Source organism: Bos taurus, chromosome 1, assembly GCF_002263795.3.
Source record: "Bos taurus isolate L1 Dominette 01449 registration number 42190680 breed Hereford chromosome 1, ARS-UCD2.0, whole genome shotgun sequence".
Classification (NCBI taxonomy): Eukaryota; Metazoa; Chordata; class Mammalia; order Artiodactyla; family Bovidae; genus Bos; species Bos taurus.
Genome location: NC_037328.1, coordinates 116,686,355 through 116,707,429, shown reverse-complemented (window position 1 = coordinate 116,707,429; position 21,075 = coordinate 116,686,355). Strand labels below are relative to the sequence as shown.

At 39.3% G+C, this 21,075-nt stretch overlaps 2 protein-coding genes across 11 annotated transcripts in view; one reads left to right on the top strand and one right to left on the bottom strand.

Moving 5' to 3' along the window:
* Positions 1–12,489, bottom strand: part of P2RY12 (purinergic receptor P2Y12) — a 52,255-nt gene extending 39,766 nt beyond the window's left edge. The window contains exon 1 of the mRNA NM_001001174.2: positions 12,433–12,489. The gene's annotated coding sequence lies outside the window, so the exon portion shown is untranslated. The remainder of the gene's footprint in view (positions 1–12,432) is intronic.
* The window catches only part of MED12L (mediator complex subunit 12L), a 362,689-nt gene that overhangs the window by 310,126 nt on the left and 31,488 nt on the right, over positions 1–21,075 (top strand). For all 10 annotated transcript variants that reach the window (XM_024990948.2, XM_005201810.5, XM_059885773.1 and 7 more), the window contains 11 exons: positions 2,576–2,764; positions 3,369–3,443; positions 3,561–3,751; positions 4,560–4,721; positions 7,404–7,515; positions 10,411–10,500; positions 11,533–11,642; positions 11,835–11,970; positions 12,766–12,927; positions 15,252–15,614; positions 17,742–17,898. In XM_024990948.2, coding sequence (XP_024846716.1) covers positions 2,576–2,764; positions 3,369–3,443; positions 3,561–3,751; positions 4,560–4,721; positions 7,404–7,515; positions 10,411–10,500; positions 11,533–11,642; positions 11,835–11,970; positions 12,766–12,927; positions 15,252–15,614; positions 17,742–17,898 — 1,747 coding nt within the window. The remainder of the gene's footprint in view (positions 1–2,575; positions 2,765–3,368; positions 3,444–3,560; positions 3,752–4,559; positions 4,722–7,403; positions 7,516–10,410; positions 10,501–11,532; positions 11,643–11,834; positions 11,971–12,765; positions 12,928–15,251; positions 15,615–17,741; positions 17,899–21,075) is intronic.

Here is a 21,075-nt window from a genome sequence, read left to right as displayed (position 1 = left end):
TTTTTACTTTTTAATATTTCAGCATTTATTAACATAACTAAAATACAGGATTTAAAAGGAAGGAAATTTAGCATTGGTATCTTAAGGTTTTCTCACCTACAGGCCACATTCCAGTTTGGTCAGTTTTCCCAATAATCTTGGCCTTGTCTTTAGTTTCCTGTAGGTTAGTGTCAGAGTATGCATTCCTCACCATGATACTGTAGAGTGTGCTATATTCTTCTCAGGTAATCACATCCAAAGGACCTGAGGCCCATTTGTACCTCATTGGTGATGTTAGTTTTGATTAGGCTATCTCCGCTGTATTTTTTTTTTTTTTAATTTTTGTTTTGTATAGTTACCATTTTTCCCCTTGGAATTAGTAAACAGTTTGGGGGACACTCTCTGAGACAGTGCAAGTTTTCCGCTTCCCATCAAACTCCCTCACGTCCCACAGAGCATCCATTGTGATTCTTGTCTAAACCAGTCTTTACTGTGACGGTTGCAAGATGGCTTTTCCCAACTCCTCCATTTTTTTCACATTTATCAGTTTGCATTCTACTCTAAGGGAAAGCCTAACCTTTTCTGCCTTCCCTTCCTTTCTTCCACTTATTTATTATCCACAAAAGTTACAGTCCTCAGTTATTTTCATGTTCAAATTGTTCCAGATTTGTCCAGAAGTGGGAATCTTTTCATGCTGACTCTTGTGTTATTTTCGCAACTCTCTCGCCCTTTCTTTTTTAATAACAAGTATTTTCTTTCTTTCTGGCCTGTCTTATATAACTCATCTTTTCATGGAACCTTGGTTCTGTTTAGAAGAAGATGCTGTTTAGAAACCAAGATCTGAGTTCTGTGTGTGCTTATTGCTGTGGGCAATGTGCGTTTATTGCTTCTAGGCCCTTTTAGCAGACAGAGCTGGGGGAAAAAAGCATCCGTATACATAAATGTGTGTGTGTATAGTCATGAGTTTATACTGATACCTCCAGTTCTGATCAAACAGCTTAAGTTTTTGTTAGCATCCCTTCAATCTGTGTTGAAAGTGCTCTCTTCCATAGTAAGAGTCCTGGATACCAGTAACATCAATCATTTACTGATTTGTTGAATTCTACAATATACCTGAAGTAGTTTTAGAATTATTACACCTATACTGCTATGAAAAAATGAGTCTCCTAAAAGGAGTTGAGAATTTGCTTATATTATAATTCTTTTTTCCTTAAGGTTTTACTGTATTGTGTTAAAAAGTTATTTGACCTTTCTTTTTCAGTATGGATATATTACTCACTTGAAATAGAATTGATTTCATTTGGTTTTGTTTGTGTTCAGTTTCTATTTCTTTTCCTACCATATCTATCTTTAGAATACCATACTCCCAAAGGTCAGCTGGAGTTTCCTGGTGGGCTCAGCAATAAAGAATCTACCTTCCAATGCAGGAGATATGGGTTCGATCCCTGGGTAGGGAAGATCCCCTGGAGAAGGAAATGGCAACCCAGTCCAGTATTCTTGCCTGGGAAATCCCATGGGCAGTGGAGCTGGGTGGGCTACAGTCCATGGGGTCACAAAGAGTGGGACACAGCTTAGTGACTAACAATAGCAACAACTAAACAACAGAAAAGGTCAGTCTACTGGCGAGAAGGTATGCTCAGAGATGTACAGCTCTTTCCCTCATCTTTTCTACACTGTGTTCCTCCCTGCCCTAAGTAATCAGTTTCATTATTTTCTGATTTATCTTTCCAATTTTTATTAAATTCTCCTTTCCTATTAGAAAAAAAAGGCATACCTATATGCTCTTTTTCACTTTGCCATTGGTATAATATAATGTTGAGTCATGTTTTTCTTAGAGTATACTGTAATCATGGTAAAAGTAAACTATTAGTCATATATATGTTGAGAGTGTGCCGAGTTGTGCATTGGTTTCTAATTGTGGGTGCGCATTGGAGTCACGTGGAGAGTTTAAAAACATTTTGATGATTAAGAAATTACTGATGTCTGGATAGCATTACTGAGATTGATTAATTGCTGTGATATGGGGCCTGATCATCCTTGACTCAGCAATTGTACTTGTAAGAAATTATCCTAAGAGCATAATTGTACACAGAACAGATGTGCACAAGTATTTATAAAGGTAACATTATTCATAATGATATCAAAAAGGAAGACAGTTTTCTCAGTGTTCTACTATGTCCTGTCTATTAGTGGGATATATTACAGTGCATTCCATAAAAGTGAGGGATACATATTATCCCTAGTGATACATAGAATCACTACTGTTACATAGCAAGTTAAAAAAAATGATTCCAAAACAGTACTTAGAGCAATTTTCATTCTCCAACTGAAAATACATACTAGTGTTTTCTTTACTGAGCTTTCTCCCCCACCTCCTTTTTTATTTTTTTGCATATTTCTTTCTTGCATTCCTTTTTTAAAAAATTTTTGTAACCAAGATTCTACTTTATATTTTTAAGAAGTCAAAATACTGGAAAATTTCTAAGCCTTTCCCTCCTACTTTTTCCATCTATTATTTTTTAAATGGAAAATTTCCTGTCCACTTTCTGTTGTGAGCCATGAGTTTAGTACAATCTAATTGCCTTCTTATTTTTAGGAATGGGTAGGAGAACATTGTTTAAAAGAACCTGAGAGATTATGCACAGACAAAGAACTTATTCTGGACCCTGTGCTCTCAAATATGCAAGCACAGAAATTACTGCAGCTGATCTGTTATCCTCATGGCATTAAGGAATGTACGGAGGGGGACAACCTCCAAAGACAGCACATTAAACGCATTCTTCAGGTGAGTGAAAATAGTCTATAGACTGTGTTTCTGTCATTTTGACATGTTTTTTGTGTTTATAACAGGAGTTACTGCCTCTCTCTTGTCATTGCTAGCTAATTCTTAACTTTAATTAATTCTGATTTTTATTCCCCCAACTTTCCATTTTGTGTAACAGCCACATTTTATTGCTGGGTAAATACGCCCACTGCAAATCGTATCAACCATTATGTATCTATAAGTGCAAATATGTTAATTCGTATGAATATTTATCGTGTTTACATGAGAAATAAGCTTTGTAGGAGGACTGTCTTCATTATGTTATTCATAAGATATCAAAATCATTTTGTAATGGAGTTGTTTAGATAGACTTTGGGAAAAGAAATGATTGTCTTACTCATTTCTAATGCCTAGCTGAGTAAGGCACATTATTTTAATGTTGCTGTTTTTTCCTTTGTCCCTATAATGAGCATATGAAATAGACTTGGAAGCCTTTTGTGTCATATGAATCCCTTTATTGTGTGTAATCATTTCTCTGTTGTTTTGAGAAAGAGAATACTGCAGGGGATTCTTATACTTTAAGACATGTTTGGTATTCTTAACGTGCTAACTCCATTTTCCCCAGAATCTTGAGCAGTGGACGCTGAGGCAGTCCTGGCTGGAGCTTCAGTTAATGATCAAACAGTGCTTGAAGGACCCTGTGAGTACATTCAGGAAAGCATGAACGTGTGTGACATGTTATGAAAAGCAACACAGCATTGATGCTTGTGGATAAAGTGAAACACAGGGGTGCTTGTTTTCTCATGTCTGACTCCAGGGCTCTGGTTCGGTGGCTGAAATGAACAACCTGCTGGACAATATTGCCAAGGCAACAATAGAGGTGTTCCAGCAGTCCGCTGACCTAAACAATAACTCTTCTAATGCTGGCATGGGCCTCTTCAACCCAAATGGAATTGGAAGTACTGATACAAGTAGCACGAGACAGAATGGAATAAAGACATTTCTAAGGTATTTTTTTTTTTCCTGTGGTTTTACTAAGCTGTCATTCATTTTTCACATGTAACTGCACATTTTACTTGGATAATGCAGACTTTTTTTTCATAAAGCTGCAGGAATGTGAGGAAAATAATTGCTTGTAAGTGTCCATTGTCATTATTTAATATGTTAAAGGGCCATGCTGCTGGGCTGCACGGTAGCGGAGCATTCCACATATGCGGTTGAGCAGGCCCAGACTCCTTAGAACCACAGTTTACGCTCCAGAGGGGTGAATTTCTTTCATGTGCCCTGAGGCTGCCCTATTCCATGGTAGTCCTAACTTAGGAAACACTCTTTCTGCCATCTTTTTAAATTGGCAGTTTTGCTCAAATGATAATTACAAAAGGCAGATAGACTTGTATTTCATCATTTTGGTGTAAAGTACAACTGGTGAATTTGGTTATTTATATGCTTAAATGTAATCAGAACATTTCATATTTTAACCATGAGAGAAAGGTATATTGCTTGTTAGACAAAAGGACTGTTAGTGTTCAGAAAGCCAGAATCATAGAAAAACACTTTTCCAGACTTAAAAAAAAGTTGAGCTATAGTATCCTTGCAGAATCCCACCTTTTAGTGCTTTCCATAAGCACGAAGAGTGTGTGCCAATGTCTGGTATTTGGTGAGAGGAAACAGTATAGAAGTGAAAGGCAAATGTTAGAATAACCCATGTGTCCTGTGAATGTAAGTTTTGCTTTGGAGTTTCGATCAGAACTGTGAGAGCAGAGGAAAAGGATGCCTTGGGTCTATCCTTGGGTATAATACCTGTTTCCAATTTTAGTTCCTCTGAACGCAGGGGTGTGTGGCTGGTGGCCCCCCTAATTGCCAGGCTGCCGACTTCTGTGCAGGGAAGAGTGTTGAAAGCAGCTGGGGAAGAGCTGGAGAAAGGACAGCACTTGGGTTCTTCTTCCAAAAAGGAAAGAGACAGACAAAAGCAGAAAAGGTATGGCTGGAAGTTTTGTTTCTATGTGAGTGGTTAAAGAATGGTTGAGAAAATTCAATGGCCTACAGATGTACATGCTCACTGTACTCTGCTGTTGGTGGTTATTAGTAGTTGCTAAGTCATGTCTGACTCTTTGTGACCCCATGGACTACAGCATGCCAGGCTTCTCTGTCCTCCTCTATCTCCTGGAGTTTGCGCAAATTCATGTCCATTGAGTCTGTGATGCTATCTAACCATCTCATCCTCTGCCACCCCCTACTTGTCTTGCCCTTGATCTTTCCCAGCATCAGGGTCTTTTCCAATGAGTCGACTCTGCATCAGGTGGCTGAAGTATTGGAGCTTCAGCATCAGTCCTTCCAATGAACGTTCAGAGTTGATTTCCTTTAGGATTGACTGGTTTGATCTCCTTGCAGTCCAGGGGACTCTCAGGAGTCTTCTCCAGCACCATAATTTGAAGGCATCAATTCTTCTGCCCTCAGCCTTCGTTATGGTCCAACTCTCACATCCATACATGACTACTGGAAAGAACATAGCTTTGACTATACTGACCTTTGTCTACAAAGTGATGTTTCTGCTTTTTAATACACTGTCTAGGTTTGTTATAGTCCTTGTACTCAGAGTCCACTGAAATTTCGTCTTTGTGTGGAATTGAAAATAATCTGATAGGCCAAGTTCTGTTACATAAAGTTTCCAGATTATAATATGTAATGCACTAGCATTCAATTCTGCCTGTGTACCCTAATCACTGCTGCACTATTAAAAATACTGACTTCTCAGCTCTGCTTCAGACCTGCTGAATCAGATCTGTATATCCACAGTCCCTGTATTCAGCAGTTGTTTGGGTTTTTTCTTGTTATTTAGGTACTTATGCTTAAATTTCATGGAATAATTTATACTTCTGTCATGCTGCATCTTGAAATAAGTTACTAATATTTTTAACATTTAGGGCTCTTGTTCTAGCCTGTATATTAGGCTAGATCCTAATATATAGGATCCTCCAAATTGAATCTTCCAAGTTGAATGTTTTTTAAGTTTTGTGGCCTGGAAAATGTTTAAGTAATTATATTAGGAAAATGATTATGTTACTGAAAAAGAACATAAACACATTCTAATGTAAAACCATGATGAATTTAGCACCTCAGAGATAAAAGGAAATTCCTAACATAAAAATTCTGAGCATTCTGAACATTTGGGGTTTCTTATGCCCTAATCAGTAATGATTTCTAATGACCTAATTGGTGGCTGTCATTTACTAAGCCCTTATGAAATGTCAGCCTCAAGATAGAATTCATTACATACATATGTGAACTTTTAAAATCTCCTAGCAGTCATACTGAGGTGCTTTCATTATGTCCTTTTTACAGAAGAAGAAACTGAGGTACTAGAAAGTTAAGTATATTTATCAAGGACACATAGCTAAGGAGGCGTGAAGCTGAAACCCAGGTGTCTGGCCTCTGAGTCTGTGCTCTTAACTAAAGTACATTTGGGTATTGGCCCAGCTTTGCACATATGTTGCTTGGCATCTGGTTCTTCATCCCCTTTGCCAGTATTTATTAACCAACCAGATAACTCAATTTTAATTCTCAAAGTTGATTGGCTAACGATGGCATGTACATTGCCTCACTTCCCACAGGAATCCTAGATGCTAATGTAGAGATTGAAGATGGCTCTTCCTAAGTCAGTCTCTCTAAGCTCTGCTAGTGTAAAATGAAGCGGATTGAAGTATTTTGACCTCAATCTCATTTTAAGAAATCTTTCTTTGCAGTGTAGAAAAATTAGTTTATCAATATGTCAGCTGTTTCTGATCATGTAAGAAATAGGACTAAAATGCCAATTTAAAATAAAATTTTAAAATCAAATATCTTAAAACTCTTTTACAAGTCAAGCCTGTGGGATGTAGTGGAGCTGTGCACTAGGTCACTGGCCGGCAGAATGCTTTTAGAGGCCTCAGACCTTGGTGCTCATCTCGCTTCTACTCATGCCCATCTAATTGGTCTTGAGAAATGTGCTGAAAAGCAACACAAGCACAGCAATCCTAATAGGCCTGTTTCCTGGACCCTAAAATACGAATGGTGGCTCAGTGGTAAAGAATCTGCCAGCAATACAGGAGACAGGTTTGCTCCCTGGGTTGAGAAGATCCCCTGAAAAAGGAAATGGCAACCCATTCCAGTATTCTTGCCTGGAAAATCTCATGGGCAGAGGAGCCTGGTGGGCTAAAGTAGATGGGATTGCAAAGAATCAGACGTGACTTTAGTAACTAAACAACAACAAAATATAAATACTGTGTGAGAGAAATTTAAAAGTTTTTCTTTTTATTCTGTGTATACAGTGATATTCCTCCTGCTATGTATCTTTAAGTTCAGTTTACTGATACAAACCATACATTCTCTTCTTCCTCCCCCCACCCCCCAACTCAGATGCAGTATGAATTTATGCTCATTTGCAGATGCCTTCAAGGGCAAGAGAACATATTAAATTATTTACAAGCATTACAGTGGTTTTAAACCTTATTAGTTAGAGATATGATTTAACTTTTCAAGTAGTCTTGGCTATTTACTACTTCCCTCCCTTTTCTAATAGTAAAATAAATAAGAGCCAGTAACCCGAGGGCAGGAAATCAGTGTTGCACAGGAAGTAATCTGTTCTTTCTAACCAGATCTGCTGTTATTACTTCCTTTATAGTATGTCTCTTTTGAGTCAACAACCATTCCTCTCACTGGTCCTTACCTGCCTTAAGGGACAAGATGAACAACGAGAAGGCCTTCTAACATCTCTGCAGAATCAAGTTAACCAGGTAAAGTACAGTAGAATATTGAGCTAGGCAAGTATTTTCCTAATGGCATTCATTTGTTTTCCTTTCAAACACTGAGCTTAAACTAATAAGGGCAAAGCATGTTTTGATTAGATGCAGGAAAGCACCACCCATGTCCTGTTCTCCTACCCGGCATTCTGGTCACCATCAGATTAGCAATAGTATAATAAGAATTAGGCATTGGATAGATGTCTATAAAAGTTACATTTTTCAGACTGTACATAACTTTGTCATATCTGTTCCTCTCCTGACTTTGTCTTTTAGGAGAGGTCCTGGAGCAATCTGTGTTGCAGGGCCCATGTCAGTAACAAAGAGAGCCTGCCCGCTCTCCAGATCTTCTACTGGGCTTCCACATGGCAGGGAAAGTCTCAGCTTGAGCTCTGTAGGTTCAAAACTCAGTTTTACTGCCAGAACCAGAGTGATGCTGGTCTAGGGCACAAGATGTGTGCATGCTTGCACACACTACATCGCTTTAGTTGTGTCCGACTCTTTGCAACCCTGTGGACTGTAACCCATCAGGCTCTCCTGTCCATGGGATTCTCCAGGCAAGAATACTGGAGTGGATTGCCTTGTCCTCCTCCAGGGGCCTTCCCAACCCAAGGATTGAACCTGCATCTCATGAATCTCAGGCATCGGTGGGCAGGTTCTATACCACGAGCACCACCTGGAAGTCCCAGGGCACAAGATACTCATTGCTAAGTCAGAAGGCATTTTTAGTTCATTTTCAAAGATTTTGGACTTTGCCTTTTCACCAGCTGTAATTCTCATGGTCACTATTTGAAACACTTTGTTCTGTGTGCCATGAGGACACTGAGTGATCAAACTGTAATTTGAAAGTATAGAATGGAGAAGTGTGGGTAGATTGCTTCTGTGGGACATTTTATCCTATAGCAGCAGCAGCAGCAGTGGTGCCTAATGGAGGCCTCCCACACGGCTGTTAATTCTATACACTGTGTCTTCTTTAATAGTACTGGATGAACCTGAACAAGACACTTGTTCAGTTCTCTAATCATCTGCTACCTTTTGGATATATGAGATTTATGTCTGCACAACAGCCAGAGTGATCCTTTTAAAGTGTAAACCACATGTTTTTCTGGTGCCCAAAATGTGCAGTGTTTCTTATTGTGGGTATGTGTTTGTGTGTGCATGTGCTCGATTGTGTATGACTCTTTGCAACCTCATGGACTGTAGCCTGCCAGGCTCCTCTGTTCATGGGATTCTCCAGGCGTGAATACCGGAGTGGGTAGCCGTGTCCTCCTCCAGGGGATCTTCCCAACCCAGGGATCAAACCCATGTCTCTTTTGTCCCCTGCATTGGCAGGCACATTCTTTACCAGTAGCGCCACCTGGGAAACCCCTGTTTCTTACTATACCTGGAATAAAACTTCCCCATATAGGCTTATGTGACTTTCCATCATTTGTCACTGGCTCCCACCTCTATTTTGTTTCTTTCCTGACATGGCCTTACTCACTCCATTCTGTACGCAATGACCATGTTGCTGTTCCTTGATCTTGTCAAGCATCTTCTTGTTGCAGAGCCTTTCTCCCCTTCCCTGGAAGTTATCGACATGGCCAGCTCCCTCATTTCAGCAGATCTCTGCTCAGCTCTCACCTCCTTAGTCCCCTCCCATCCCTTAGTCCCACCCTCATCACTCTCTAAAACAAGGACCACAGTTATTCTCTGTCCCCTTGTCATGATTCTTACCACTTGCTCTACTTATTTTGATTTGACCTACTACCAGAATGTCAGCTCCATGACAACTTGTGGGCTTTTTTAAACTACCTTGTACCCTTCACCTGCCTTGAGGGAAATTCATCTATATCTTTTGATGAGATTTGAGAAGTGCTCCACATTTACCGTGTGGTGTAATCACAGATCATCTGTTGGACTCAGTTACTTCTGCATATGACTCATTTCAGCTCTTTTGAGATGATTCTCCATAGATGCCCTACTTCAGACCACTTTTTTTTTTTTTGCTTCTACATCTGATTCAGAAATTTCCCACTGGTGGTTTGCCTTCCCTAAGCAACCTGTCCCTTCCCCAACATTTGTCTGAATAAGTGAAGAAGCATTTATTTAATAAATTGGTATGCAGCTCGGCTGATGTCCAAGATGTCACATTTTTCAAAGTTGGTTACATTACCTTTATCAAGGAAGACAAGTTTATTGATTAGCAAGCCTCCCCTTCAATGAAACATCAGAATAATGTGTTTGCTAGGATTCACAGCCTCTCCCTAGAAATATAAGAGGAGACTGATACAAAATATAATTCTGTTTCTCTTTATCTTTATGGTGGTGGTGGTGTAGTCACTAAGTCATGTCTGACTCTTTTGCAACCCCATGGACTGTAGCCCACCAGGCTCTTCTGTCTATGGGATTTTCCAGGCAAAAATATTGGAAATAGTAGGTTGCCATTGCCTTCTCCAGGGTATCTTCACGACCCAGGGATCAAACCCACATCTCCTTCATTGGCAGGCAGATTCTTTACTGCTGAGCCACCTGGGAAGCCCCTTTATCTTTACACTTATCTTTATAAGACCAATGTAATGATGTATTTTTAAAATATTCTTTATTTTTGTTAATGCTTAACTTGATGATCCTCTTAAGCATTTCCTAAGACTTATCAACAGTATATGTAATTACATAAGATTTTTCTTAACAGGGTATGTAATTAGATAACAAAAAATAGTTATATTCCTGTCTGTGTGGAGGAAGGGAAGGAAAGCAAAATTTTATACCCCCTGCTTTTTTTAATTTATTAAACTAAGAAGTTGTCCTCATCACTTAAAAACTCAGTTTAACTTTAAATATGAGAAAAATAAAATTTAACAGGGAAAACAAGTATTGGGGTTTGTGTTCATTTATTTTCTGGTTTAGATTTTAAGTAACTGGAGAGAAGAACGATACCAGGATGACATCAAAGCACGACAGATGATGCATGAGGCATTGCAACTCCGCCTGAATTTGGTAAGAGACCCTTCTAGTGTCTTTCCTCCATTAGATTTATCTCCATGTGAAAATAACTCCAGCTTTCCACTCCTGCTGTGGTCACAGTCTCCGCTACAAGGTGAAGCCCACTGTCTGCTCTCTTTACTGCTTCCTTGACTCTTGGACCTTCTGTTTTCCTTGCCACTGTCCTTCCTGTCTGGTCTGGCTTCTAGACAACAGTAGATATTTTTGGTATCGTCTTGCCTTCTGCATCCCACCCCCAGCGTCTCTCTCTCTCTCTCTTTTCCGTTTGTGCCAAGAGTAGGTCTTTTAGGGAAGTACTAACTTGAGGTGAGCATTAGCTTTTACTCTACTTGCTTAAAAACTATATTAAAATGTTCTTTAAGTCAAAACCTTATCAAACTTCCCATCAAATTGATCATAAAGAGAAATCCCATAGGCAGGTTTCCTAGAAATTTAACATTTCCTTCTCTGGCAGATTCTTTTGACTTTTCCTTTTCTCAATGCACAAGACCAGATAAAAGCTACTCTGAAAGATGGCTTGCCTGATGCTTGATATTAATTCCCACTCGTGAATGAGCAGTCCTAAGGGCCAGGCCTTCCACTCATTACTTCTGTGTTACTGGCTCTTTTCAGGTGTTGTTATGACAACAGACTTAGATTCAATAGTAACTGACAACACGAAATTTGTAGATACTGAGTCACATAGTTTACATCTATTCAGATTTAATTGGATGAAAGTTACATAATGAAACTAAATATCATGAAATTTAGGAAGAACAGAGAGCTAATTTTACTAGTGTGTAATTCATGTTGATGACGTTTCTACACTCCATACCTCCTCCTTTTTTTTCTGAATGACCACTTCCTGTGCTAATGGAACCCAAAAGACTGGCAAATATATAGCTAGTTGACAGAGAAGACAGGATAATCCATGGCTTAGAGCAACTGTTAAATTTTTAAACCACTCAGAATGTGGTTGTGTAAAGTGGTGGTAGCGGTCTTTGTGACACTATGCTGACTTTTTCATTGTGTTTTCCTATGTGCTAGGTGGGAGGAATGTTTGACACAGTGCAGAGGAGCACCCAGTGGACAACAGACTGGGCGCTTCTCCTCCTTCAGATCATTACTTCTGGAACCGTTGACATGCACACCAACAAGTAGGTTCTTATCATTTCACACTGGCTCTGCTTCATATATGTATAGTGGAGGCTTTCATATTCTGGCCACAGATTCTTCCACGTCATATACTCTTAGGTTACCATGAACAGTTCTATGCCTTAAATAAAAATGCTCAGTTAACAGTATCTTGGTTTTGCTTTAAGGTGCAAATCTTTTCTTTCTCCTCCTAGTGAATTATTCACAACAGTTCTTGACATGCTGGGTGTTTTAATCAATGGAACATTGGCCTCTGACCTGTCGAATGCATCCCCAGGGGGATCTGAAGAGAACAAACGTGCATACATGAACTTAGTCAAGAAACTGAAAGTAAGTTTGTGGCCTGCTCAGGAGTTCACGTGGTTTTTGGATTTGTTATTTAGCGCACGTTATTTTATTACTCCTTAAATTAGATGTTATTTTTTGTGTTTATATGAGGTGATTATTTTGCTGTTTGTTTTACCCCAGCTTCTCAGTACCCCAAAGTTAGAAGTATATATAGCTTGAAGATTTTTCTTAAAATAATTATATTCATAAAGCATATTTAATTTTTTAAGGGACTGTAGAAGTCCATTATCAAATATGTAACCAAAATGCCAACATTAGATTTAGGGTAAATTTCATCTTCCACTGGCAACATGTAGTTGAATATTAAACATTTGCATTGCTATTTCTAAATTCAATTCATTTGCCTAGCCACTAATACAGTTTTTGAAATAAATTATAAACAAACAATGCAGGAAAAAAATTAATATATCTAATGACCTTACTAATAAAACAACCAATGGTTACCTTGTGGCCTGACTGTAGATTGGAGAACGTGTTCCGTGCCGCAGCTCCTGTCTTCGGGTTGCAAATACTACTCAGCGTTTTTGTCATTTCAGCACTGTGATGTTTGTTGTGTAACAAGGGTGCCTTCATACGTGTTCTATTTTCTACTTAAATAGAAGAAATGAAACATATGCATCACTGTCAATGAGAGCTGCTCCCTAGACCCTGTGGAAGGTCAAAACATTCCAGCTATAAAAAGGAAATGTTTCATAGGGGAACTTCCTCCTTGTAAACATTTGCCTTTGTTATAATTTCTATCTCACTTCTGTCTCTCTCACTGTCTCTCTTATTTAGAAAGAGCTGGGGGACAAGCGGTCAGAAAGTATTGACAAAGTTCGACAGCTGTTACCTTTGCCGAAACAGACGTGTGACATCATTACCTGTGAACCTATGGGCTCCTTGATTGACACAAAGGGAAACAAAATTGCTGGATTCGATTCTATAGATAAAAAACAGGCAAGAGTAAATGTTTGTTCCTTATGTATATAAATACGTGCACTTATACTTTCTTGTCTTCCTATAGGGCATATGAAACATCTTAATTTTACTGTTTCTTGATTTTTTAAAACATATCCTTGTCATTTAAATGCAGTGGTCTTTGGCATTATCATACAGATAATGATGTTGAAGATCTTCATTTAAATGTTTTCCTGAATTTAAATGAATTTTTGAAGCCCATCAAGGGAAAAGTAAGTAAAACCTTGTTAAAAAAAAAAAAGGAATATATTTAGTAGATGAAAAAATCTGGATTGATAAAAGTCTCCATATAGTTTAAAATTAAAATTTAAATGGCTTTAAATTTTAAAGCTGTTTAAAATTTTTTAAAGTGATAGCACTTTATTTTCTTATCAGCTGAACAACATTTAATGAACACTTGATTTATATAAGATACTAAATATGGTTCTCTAAAACTTGAATCAGTCTAAAGCTCTAAAACTGAGCTCAGTTACTCAGTCATGTCTGACTCTTTGCAACCCAATGGATTGTAGCCCAAGGCTCCTTTGTCCATGGGATTTCCATGGAAGAATACTGGAGTATTCCAGGGAAGAAAACTGGATTGGGTAGCCATTTCCTACTCCAGGAGATCTTCCCAACCCAGGGATTGAACCCAAGTCTCCTGCATCTTTTGCATTGGCCTGTGGATTCTTTACCACTGCAGAAGCAGTGCAGGATTCTTTATCACCTGGGAAGCCCAAAATATGAGAAATACTGTCAGTTCTTCTTTGAGTGAACATTGAACAACTGCAGGGTTCCAAGATCACAGAGATGAAAGACAGAGCTCCTACCCTTAAGGGAAAGTAGGTAGACAATTACTGTGTCATGCTTCCCCCGTGACACAGTGGTAAAAGAACCTGCCTGCCAATGCAGGAGACGCAGCAGATGCGGGTTCGATCCCTGGGTTGGAAAGATCCCCTGGAAAAGGAAATGGAAACCCACTCTGGTGTTCTTGCCTGAAGAATTCCAAGGACAGAGGAGCCTCATGGGCTACAGTCCAGTCCATGGGGTTGCAAAGAGTTGGACACGACTAAACGGCTAACACACACCATGTCGTGAGATTTGTGTGTCTTGGTACAGAATGTTGGGAGGACCCTGAGAAAGAGCCATCACACTCAGATGAGGGATAGGTAGTCAGAGCAGGATCTTCAGGAAAACTGACACATCATTTTGGATGAATAAGAGTTAGCCAGGAGGTAGGCAAAGTGTGATACAGACAAAGGGAAGTGTTTATGCAAGGGCCTGAGAGACTGTAGCTCACAGGCAAAATGCAGCTCATCAGTAAAGCAGAGCCTTGAGTACTGACACCCACACAGTTGTGGAGAGAGAAGACTAGAGTCAGGCGCAGGTTGACTTTGCACCACTGTCCTTTCCAGTGGTGACACATCTGGAACCCATTTGGATATGTGGTCTTGGCACCCAGGAAAGAGCTCTAATGTCAAGACAGATATTAGGAAACAATCAAAATACAGGTGGTAACTGAGCCGTGGTTTTGGATGAAGCCACCCATGGAAGAGTATGTGTAGTTGGGAATAGGAGCATTCACAAGTTATTCAAGACGACTTGAGCAGTTATCTTCAGGGTCACTTTGGAGAAAAATATTTTCCAATTGGTATGGCAGGGAAAGGACCAAGGGATAGCACCAATTCATGTTAAAAATAAGAAACTTGTAGTTTCAGAAAGAGAATAACATTTCCTCTCCTCAACTCAGTGGAGATAAGCTTGAATTGAAGGACTTTATTTGTACCTGTTGGCACACGTTAATTCTGTAATAATATTACTTAACTACTTAGAGACTGCCTAATTAAGTACATGAAAGATGACTGTATTGAACCGAGTCCATACATGTTTGGATTGAAGTTAATTTGAGCCCAATTAGAGGTTGAATGTAATTTGACTCTTAAGTTTTGTTTTATCTTAAAAACAATAAATAGATTCCAAAGGTTTTTAGTACAGTAATATCAAATTTTCAGTGTCTGGGGTTTTTTTTTTTTTTTTTTTGGCTGGGGGGAATAAAAGAACCTAAATGGAGAAAATGGCATTTACAGTAAAAATTACTGGGCTGTCTGGTGTCCCAGCCTCAACAGAGTGTCGTGTGGTATGTAGCCACTGCCCTCAGTGATCTAGTATCAGCCTGGACTCATTAGTTAATCTGACTGCTGTGTGCTAGAGTTCTTTAAGGCCCCCTCGAGCCAGAATGTTCTCTGAATCTGTCCTAAGCAAGCCTGGCCTCCATATCAGCAAAAGATCTGAGCATGTGGTCATAGCTCCTTATTTCACCACAGGGTCTCCAGGTCTCCACGAAGCAGAAGGTGTCCCCGTGGGATTTGTTTGAGGGTCAGAAGAACCCGGCTCCTCTGTCCTGGGCCTGGTTCGGGACTGTCCGAGTGGACCGGAAGGTGATCAAGTATGAGGAGCAACATCACCTCCTCCTGTATCACACGCACCCCACGCCCAAGCCCCGGAGTTACTACCTCGAGCCACTGCCCCTGCCTCCCGAAGAGGAAGAGGAAGAGCCCACATCTCCCATCTCTCAGGAACCTGAGAGGAAATCAGCTGAGCTGTCAGATCAGGGAAAAACCGCAACAGATGAAGAGAAGAAGACAAAGGGAAGGAAGCGCAAGACAAAGTCCAGCTCAAGGGTTGATGTGAGTATGGGAAGTAGAGAGAGATAGTGGGTGTGTTAGCATCCCACAGAAGATTTACTAGTTCCTGAATTACATCCCTAAGAAACATTCAGAAGTGCAGTGTAAACCTATTTGTAAGTTATCATAAAGGCTCAGATATAATTAACAGAACAGCACACAAAATTTTCACAAATAACAGGATCATAGTTTCTGATTTTGCCTCTTCTACTTTTCAAAACTATGTTTAATTTTATACTTTGCTTGTGATTAATACTCATTTACTATTTCACTGTCTCACAGTTTCTGAAATTTATAACTTGAATTTTTTGACCTAATAAAATCTCATCCTTGTATGTATTTTTATTATGAGGCATGTCTAAAATATTTTTTGTATTTTGAGTAGTTGATATCTGTAGTAAATTAACATAATAACTGTTTTCCTTAGATAGGATCCTATCTGACATATCTAATAAGATGGTTCTGAGGTTTCATCGTTTGCTATTTCATCTTACTCTCCTGTGTATTTCTGCTTCTTTACCATATTTTTAGATTTTATAAGAGAGAAAGTGAACATAATTTAAAGCAGTTTTACCTCTTGTTTCCCTGATAGCTTTCCCTATCTAGAATAACCTTTTCTTGAAAACCTCAGAAATCTATGAGATGGTAATTTAGAAATAATTTTATAGAATCAATGTGTAAAATGTCTTATTTAAATTCACCTGAAAAATACTCTAGAGAGAATTTGTGATGTTTTTCTATAAAATTTAAGAGTTCTTATTGTGCAGTGGAAGAAATATTCACAGTTTGTTGACCTGTCCTCATGACTACTTATTTTTATTGTCCACCTAAGTCAAAACCAAGACATTTTTCTTAGCTGGTAGCTTGGTGATTAGTATTATTCTAGAAATGACCACCCTCCCTTTTGGATCCCCACTTGAATGTCAGCGCCCTCTTCTCATGGAGCCTTTCTATGAATGTGTCTCTATTTTGAAAAAGATGCTTAATAAGATCCAGACTGCCACTTCTGCCATTCTGGGTCTCTTAACCTGTTTATCCACATGGATGGATTTCTCTTTTTAGATGCTTTAAAAGGCATCAAGCCCATCACATTCCCCAAGTGAGAACTGGTCATGTCCTTTTCTCCCACACTTCTCCTGAAGTTGCCTCTTTTCAGTCATATATATTGCAGGGAACTGAGCTTTTATTTTTCCATGGCTAGAGAAGGAGGGGCAGTGGGGAAAATATTCACATGTGATCCTTAGAGTCTCTGCACCTACTCTGAGGAAGAGAAAGCCCTGGGCAGGAGGTGTGGTGAAGGGCAGAGGGGACAAGATGGAGGGCTGCAGTGGGGGGAGTCTGCTTCTTTACAGTGCTTTCTTGAAAGCTGGAACTAAGACACTTGTCTAGGCTGGAGACTAGTTTCAAAGTCCTGTGCGCGTTTCTGGCTAATTCTCATCCAGGTCCAAGGTATCAGGAAAGCTTTCTAAGATGAAATCATCAGGAGACTCAGCAACTGAAGATGAGTTCTCTACTCTAGGTGATAGTCAGCATTGGTGTTCTAAATGTACTTTTAGTATTTAAAAAACAGATTTCAGAAAAGATCCTTTTCCATCTTCCCCCACTGTTGTTGTTCAGTTCAGTTGTGTCTGACTCTTTGAGACCCCGTGGACTGCAGCATGCTAGGCTTCCCTGTCCTTCACTATCTCCTGGAGTTTGTTCAAACTCATGTCAACTGAGTTGGTGATGCCAACCAACCATTTCATCCTCTGTTGTCCCCTTCTCTTGCCCTCAATCTTTCCCAGCATCAGGGTCTTTTTCAATGAGTTGGCTCTTTGCATCAGGTGGCCAAAGTATTGGAGCTTCAGCTTCAGGATCAGTCCTTCCAATGAATATTCAGCGTAGATTTCCTTCAGGATTGACTGGTTTCATCTCTCCCCACTGTAGCCAAGTCCATTTTAAGTTGAGCAAGAGTTTTAACTTAAAGGAATGTTTTGCAGAGGATATATTGATACTCTTGTCCTCTTGTCTTCCACTTTATCAAAATAACCTTGTCTGCTGGGATAGGAGCTCTCTCAAACAAGGAATTTGCGTTAATCATCTATGTGGTGTGTGGAGTAAGTGACTTTTGTGTTTAACTTTGTGTTGAAGGAGTATCCGCAGAGCAGCATGTACCGAGTGCCTCCCAACTACTCACCCATCTCCTCCCAGGTGATGCACCACCCGCAGTCCGCCCTGTGGGGCTACAACCTCATGGGTCAGCCCCAGCAGCCCGGCTTCTTCCTTCAGAACCAGTCTGTCACTCCAGGTAAGTGAGGGCAGAGCGCAGTCAGGCGACTCCAAGATGGGAAGTAATAGCTTGGGGTTCTCTTCACTCTTACAGAACTTGCATATTTCAGGGAGTGAGTGAGTGCTCAGGGGACATTTCTGTAATTCTCTCCACTCAGTTTCTTCCTTCTTCTAAAAATAAGGTTTCAGTGACTAGTTTATGTGCTACTTTTGGAATTTTTATCCAGTGTTAGAAGGAAATTAACCACTGTGAAAATTTCATTCACTTTTATCAGATATAATTCTTGTCAACATGTTAAAAGATTAGACAGTATTTCAGTGTCTTTTATTGTTTCCTCATGTTATAAATTTTAAATTGTTTATACCGTGTAGGATCTCAGAAATTTGGTGCAGCAAATAGATTTAGATATCAGTAATAAAACCTTCATAAATCACAGTAAATGTTAGTATTGCTTTGATTTAAGCCCAAATTATCTTTATATCTAGAATGCAGATTTTCTAAATAAATCTCTTAGTTAGAAATGAATTTTTTCTCTAAATGAAAGTTTGCCTGATTTTGAAAAACAATTTCTTTCGAAATTTCAGTCTTCATTTTGTTAGGATGTGCCACTCTTAACATATAATATTTTTCCTCATTCTGTGTTATATTGTGATTTTTTAAATTGTATTTTGAATATTACATTTTGAGGCCTCAGGAAGAAACCCTCTCCTGGAGCTTGCTCAAACTCATGCCCATGAAGTCAGTGATGCCATCCAACCATCTCATCCTCTCTCATTCCCTTCTCCTCCCCTCAATCTTTCCCAGCATCAGGGTCTTTTCCAATGAGTCAGCTCTTTACATCAGATGGCCAAAGTATTGGAATTTCATCTTTAGCATCAGTCCTTCCAATGAATATTCAGGACTGATTTCCTTTAGGATTGACTGGTTTGATCTTGTAGTCCAAGGGACTCTCAAGAGTCTTCTCCAACACCACAGTTCAAAAAGCATCAATTCTTCAGCCATCAGCTTTCTTTATGGTCCAATTCTCACATCCATACATGACCACTGGAAAAACCATAGCCTTGACTAGACGGACCTTTGTTGGCAAAGTAATGTCTCTGCTTTTTAATATGCTGTCTAGGTTGGTCATAACTTCTCTTCCAAGGAGCAAGCATCTTTTAATTTCATAGCTTCAGTCACCATCAGCAGTGATTTTGGAGCCCTGAAAAATAAAGTCTCTCACTGTTTTCATTGTTTCCCCATCTATTTGCCATGCAGTGATGGGACCGGATGCCATGATCTTAGTTTTCTGAGTGTTGAGTTTTTCACTCTCCTCTTTCATTTTCATCAAGAGGCTCTTTAGTTCTTCTTCGCTTTCTCCCATAAGGGTGGTGTCAGCTGTGTATCTGAGGTTATTGATGTTTCTCCCTGCAATCTTAATTCCAGCTGGTGTTTCATCCAGACTGGCTGGGGCCTTAAAAGTAGGTTGTTGGGTGAGTGAATGTTGACTACAAAGAGCTAACTTTTGTCGTCATTCAGTCTCTAAGTTGTGTCCAACTCTTTGTGACCCCATGAACTGCAGCATACCAGACTTACCTGTTACTCGATATCTCCCAGAGTTTGCTCAGATTCATGTCCACTGTGTCAGTGATACTCTCCAACCATCTCATCCTCTGCTGCCCCGTTCTCCTCCTGCCCTCAATGTTTCCCAGCACCATGGTCTTTTCCAGTGAGTCGGCTCTTCACATCAGGTGGCCAAAGTATTAGAGCTTCAGCTTCAGCAGCAGTCCTTCCAATGAATATTCAGGGTTGATTTTCTTTAGGATTGACTGGTGTGATCTCCTTGCTAACCAAAGGACTCTCAAGAGCAAACTCTCAAGGCAGTAAGGGTGGAAATAATACATGCCCATCCTCTCTTTTGACTTTCTCTCCTTACTTCCAAGGTGCTTATGAATTCAAGCGTTTTTAAACTTTTTAGATATTGAAGTCAAACACAAGGACTGTCTCTAAATTGAAAGTTTATTATTTTATATAGGCCCATACCCTTTCCCCTCACCCTAGAACACTATAGAAGGTGTTCATAAGTAGGGAGACTTTAGGTATTAGGTAAGTCTTAATGTTTTATTATGTGTAAGAAAAAAATTTGAGGAAAACAGTTAATTATGGGGATTTTACATTTGTGAATTAATAGATTTTCATAAAGTTATGTACCCTATGGAGTTGAAGAAGAGTTTATACAGTCTGCTTCCATTCATACATTTTTTAAAATTTATTTTTGATTGCACTGGGTCTTTGTTGCTGCATGGGGGCTTTCTTTAGTTTTGGTGAGTGGAGGTGCCCTCTTGTTGTGGAGCATGGGTCTAGGGCATGCAGACTTCAGAAGCTGTGGCACATGGACTCAGTCGTCCTTGGCATGTGGAATCTTCCCCGACCAGAGATTGAACCCTTGTCCCGTGCATTGGCAGGTGGATTCCTTACCACTGCACCACCAGGGAAGTCTATTTGCACATTCTTAAAAAGGCAAAAGAGTGCTGTTCACAACACACACACACACACACACACACACACACACACACCCACACACATCTTTAGCAATCTCTATTTTTCCTGTATACACACCAGGATGGTAAAGTTTATAAGGAAACATATGTGAATAATAAACACCATTTGGTGAGAGTTGAGAAAGTTATGTAAGAAAATAGAGCAGATTTCAGCATATTTGTTCTTATTTCTGTAGGTGATTCAGAGGTATAAGATTATATGAAAGTTAGGAAAATTAAAAGAGAGTAGATCATAGTCTAATCTTGAAAAAGTATGTCCTGCATAAAATGAGTCATTTAACTTTATATGTTATAGTGTACATTCAATTCTTGCTTCAACAAAATTCACCTTGCCACGTAACTCAAATTGACCTCTAACTTTTTTCCAAATGTTCTTCAGATGCTGTTGAATGACTTCATAAGCCATATTGCTCATTTTGATACTGAGTCTTTAAAAGAATGTAGGCTTTTCCAGTGATCAGTATTAAATGTTTGTTTCTATCATACCACGTGCTTTTAAAAAAGGTATAACATTTGTAAGGTATTTATATAGAAGTTTTCTTACAGTAAAGAATACAAACTGTATGATGAGTTGAAGATTGGCAGCTATTTGAAACCAGCAAATCTCGCCATTTTTTTTTTCCCTCTTATAGGCATTTGACAGATTATGTATGCA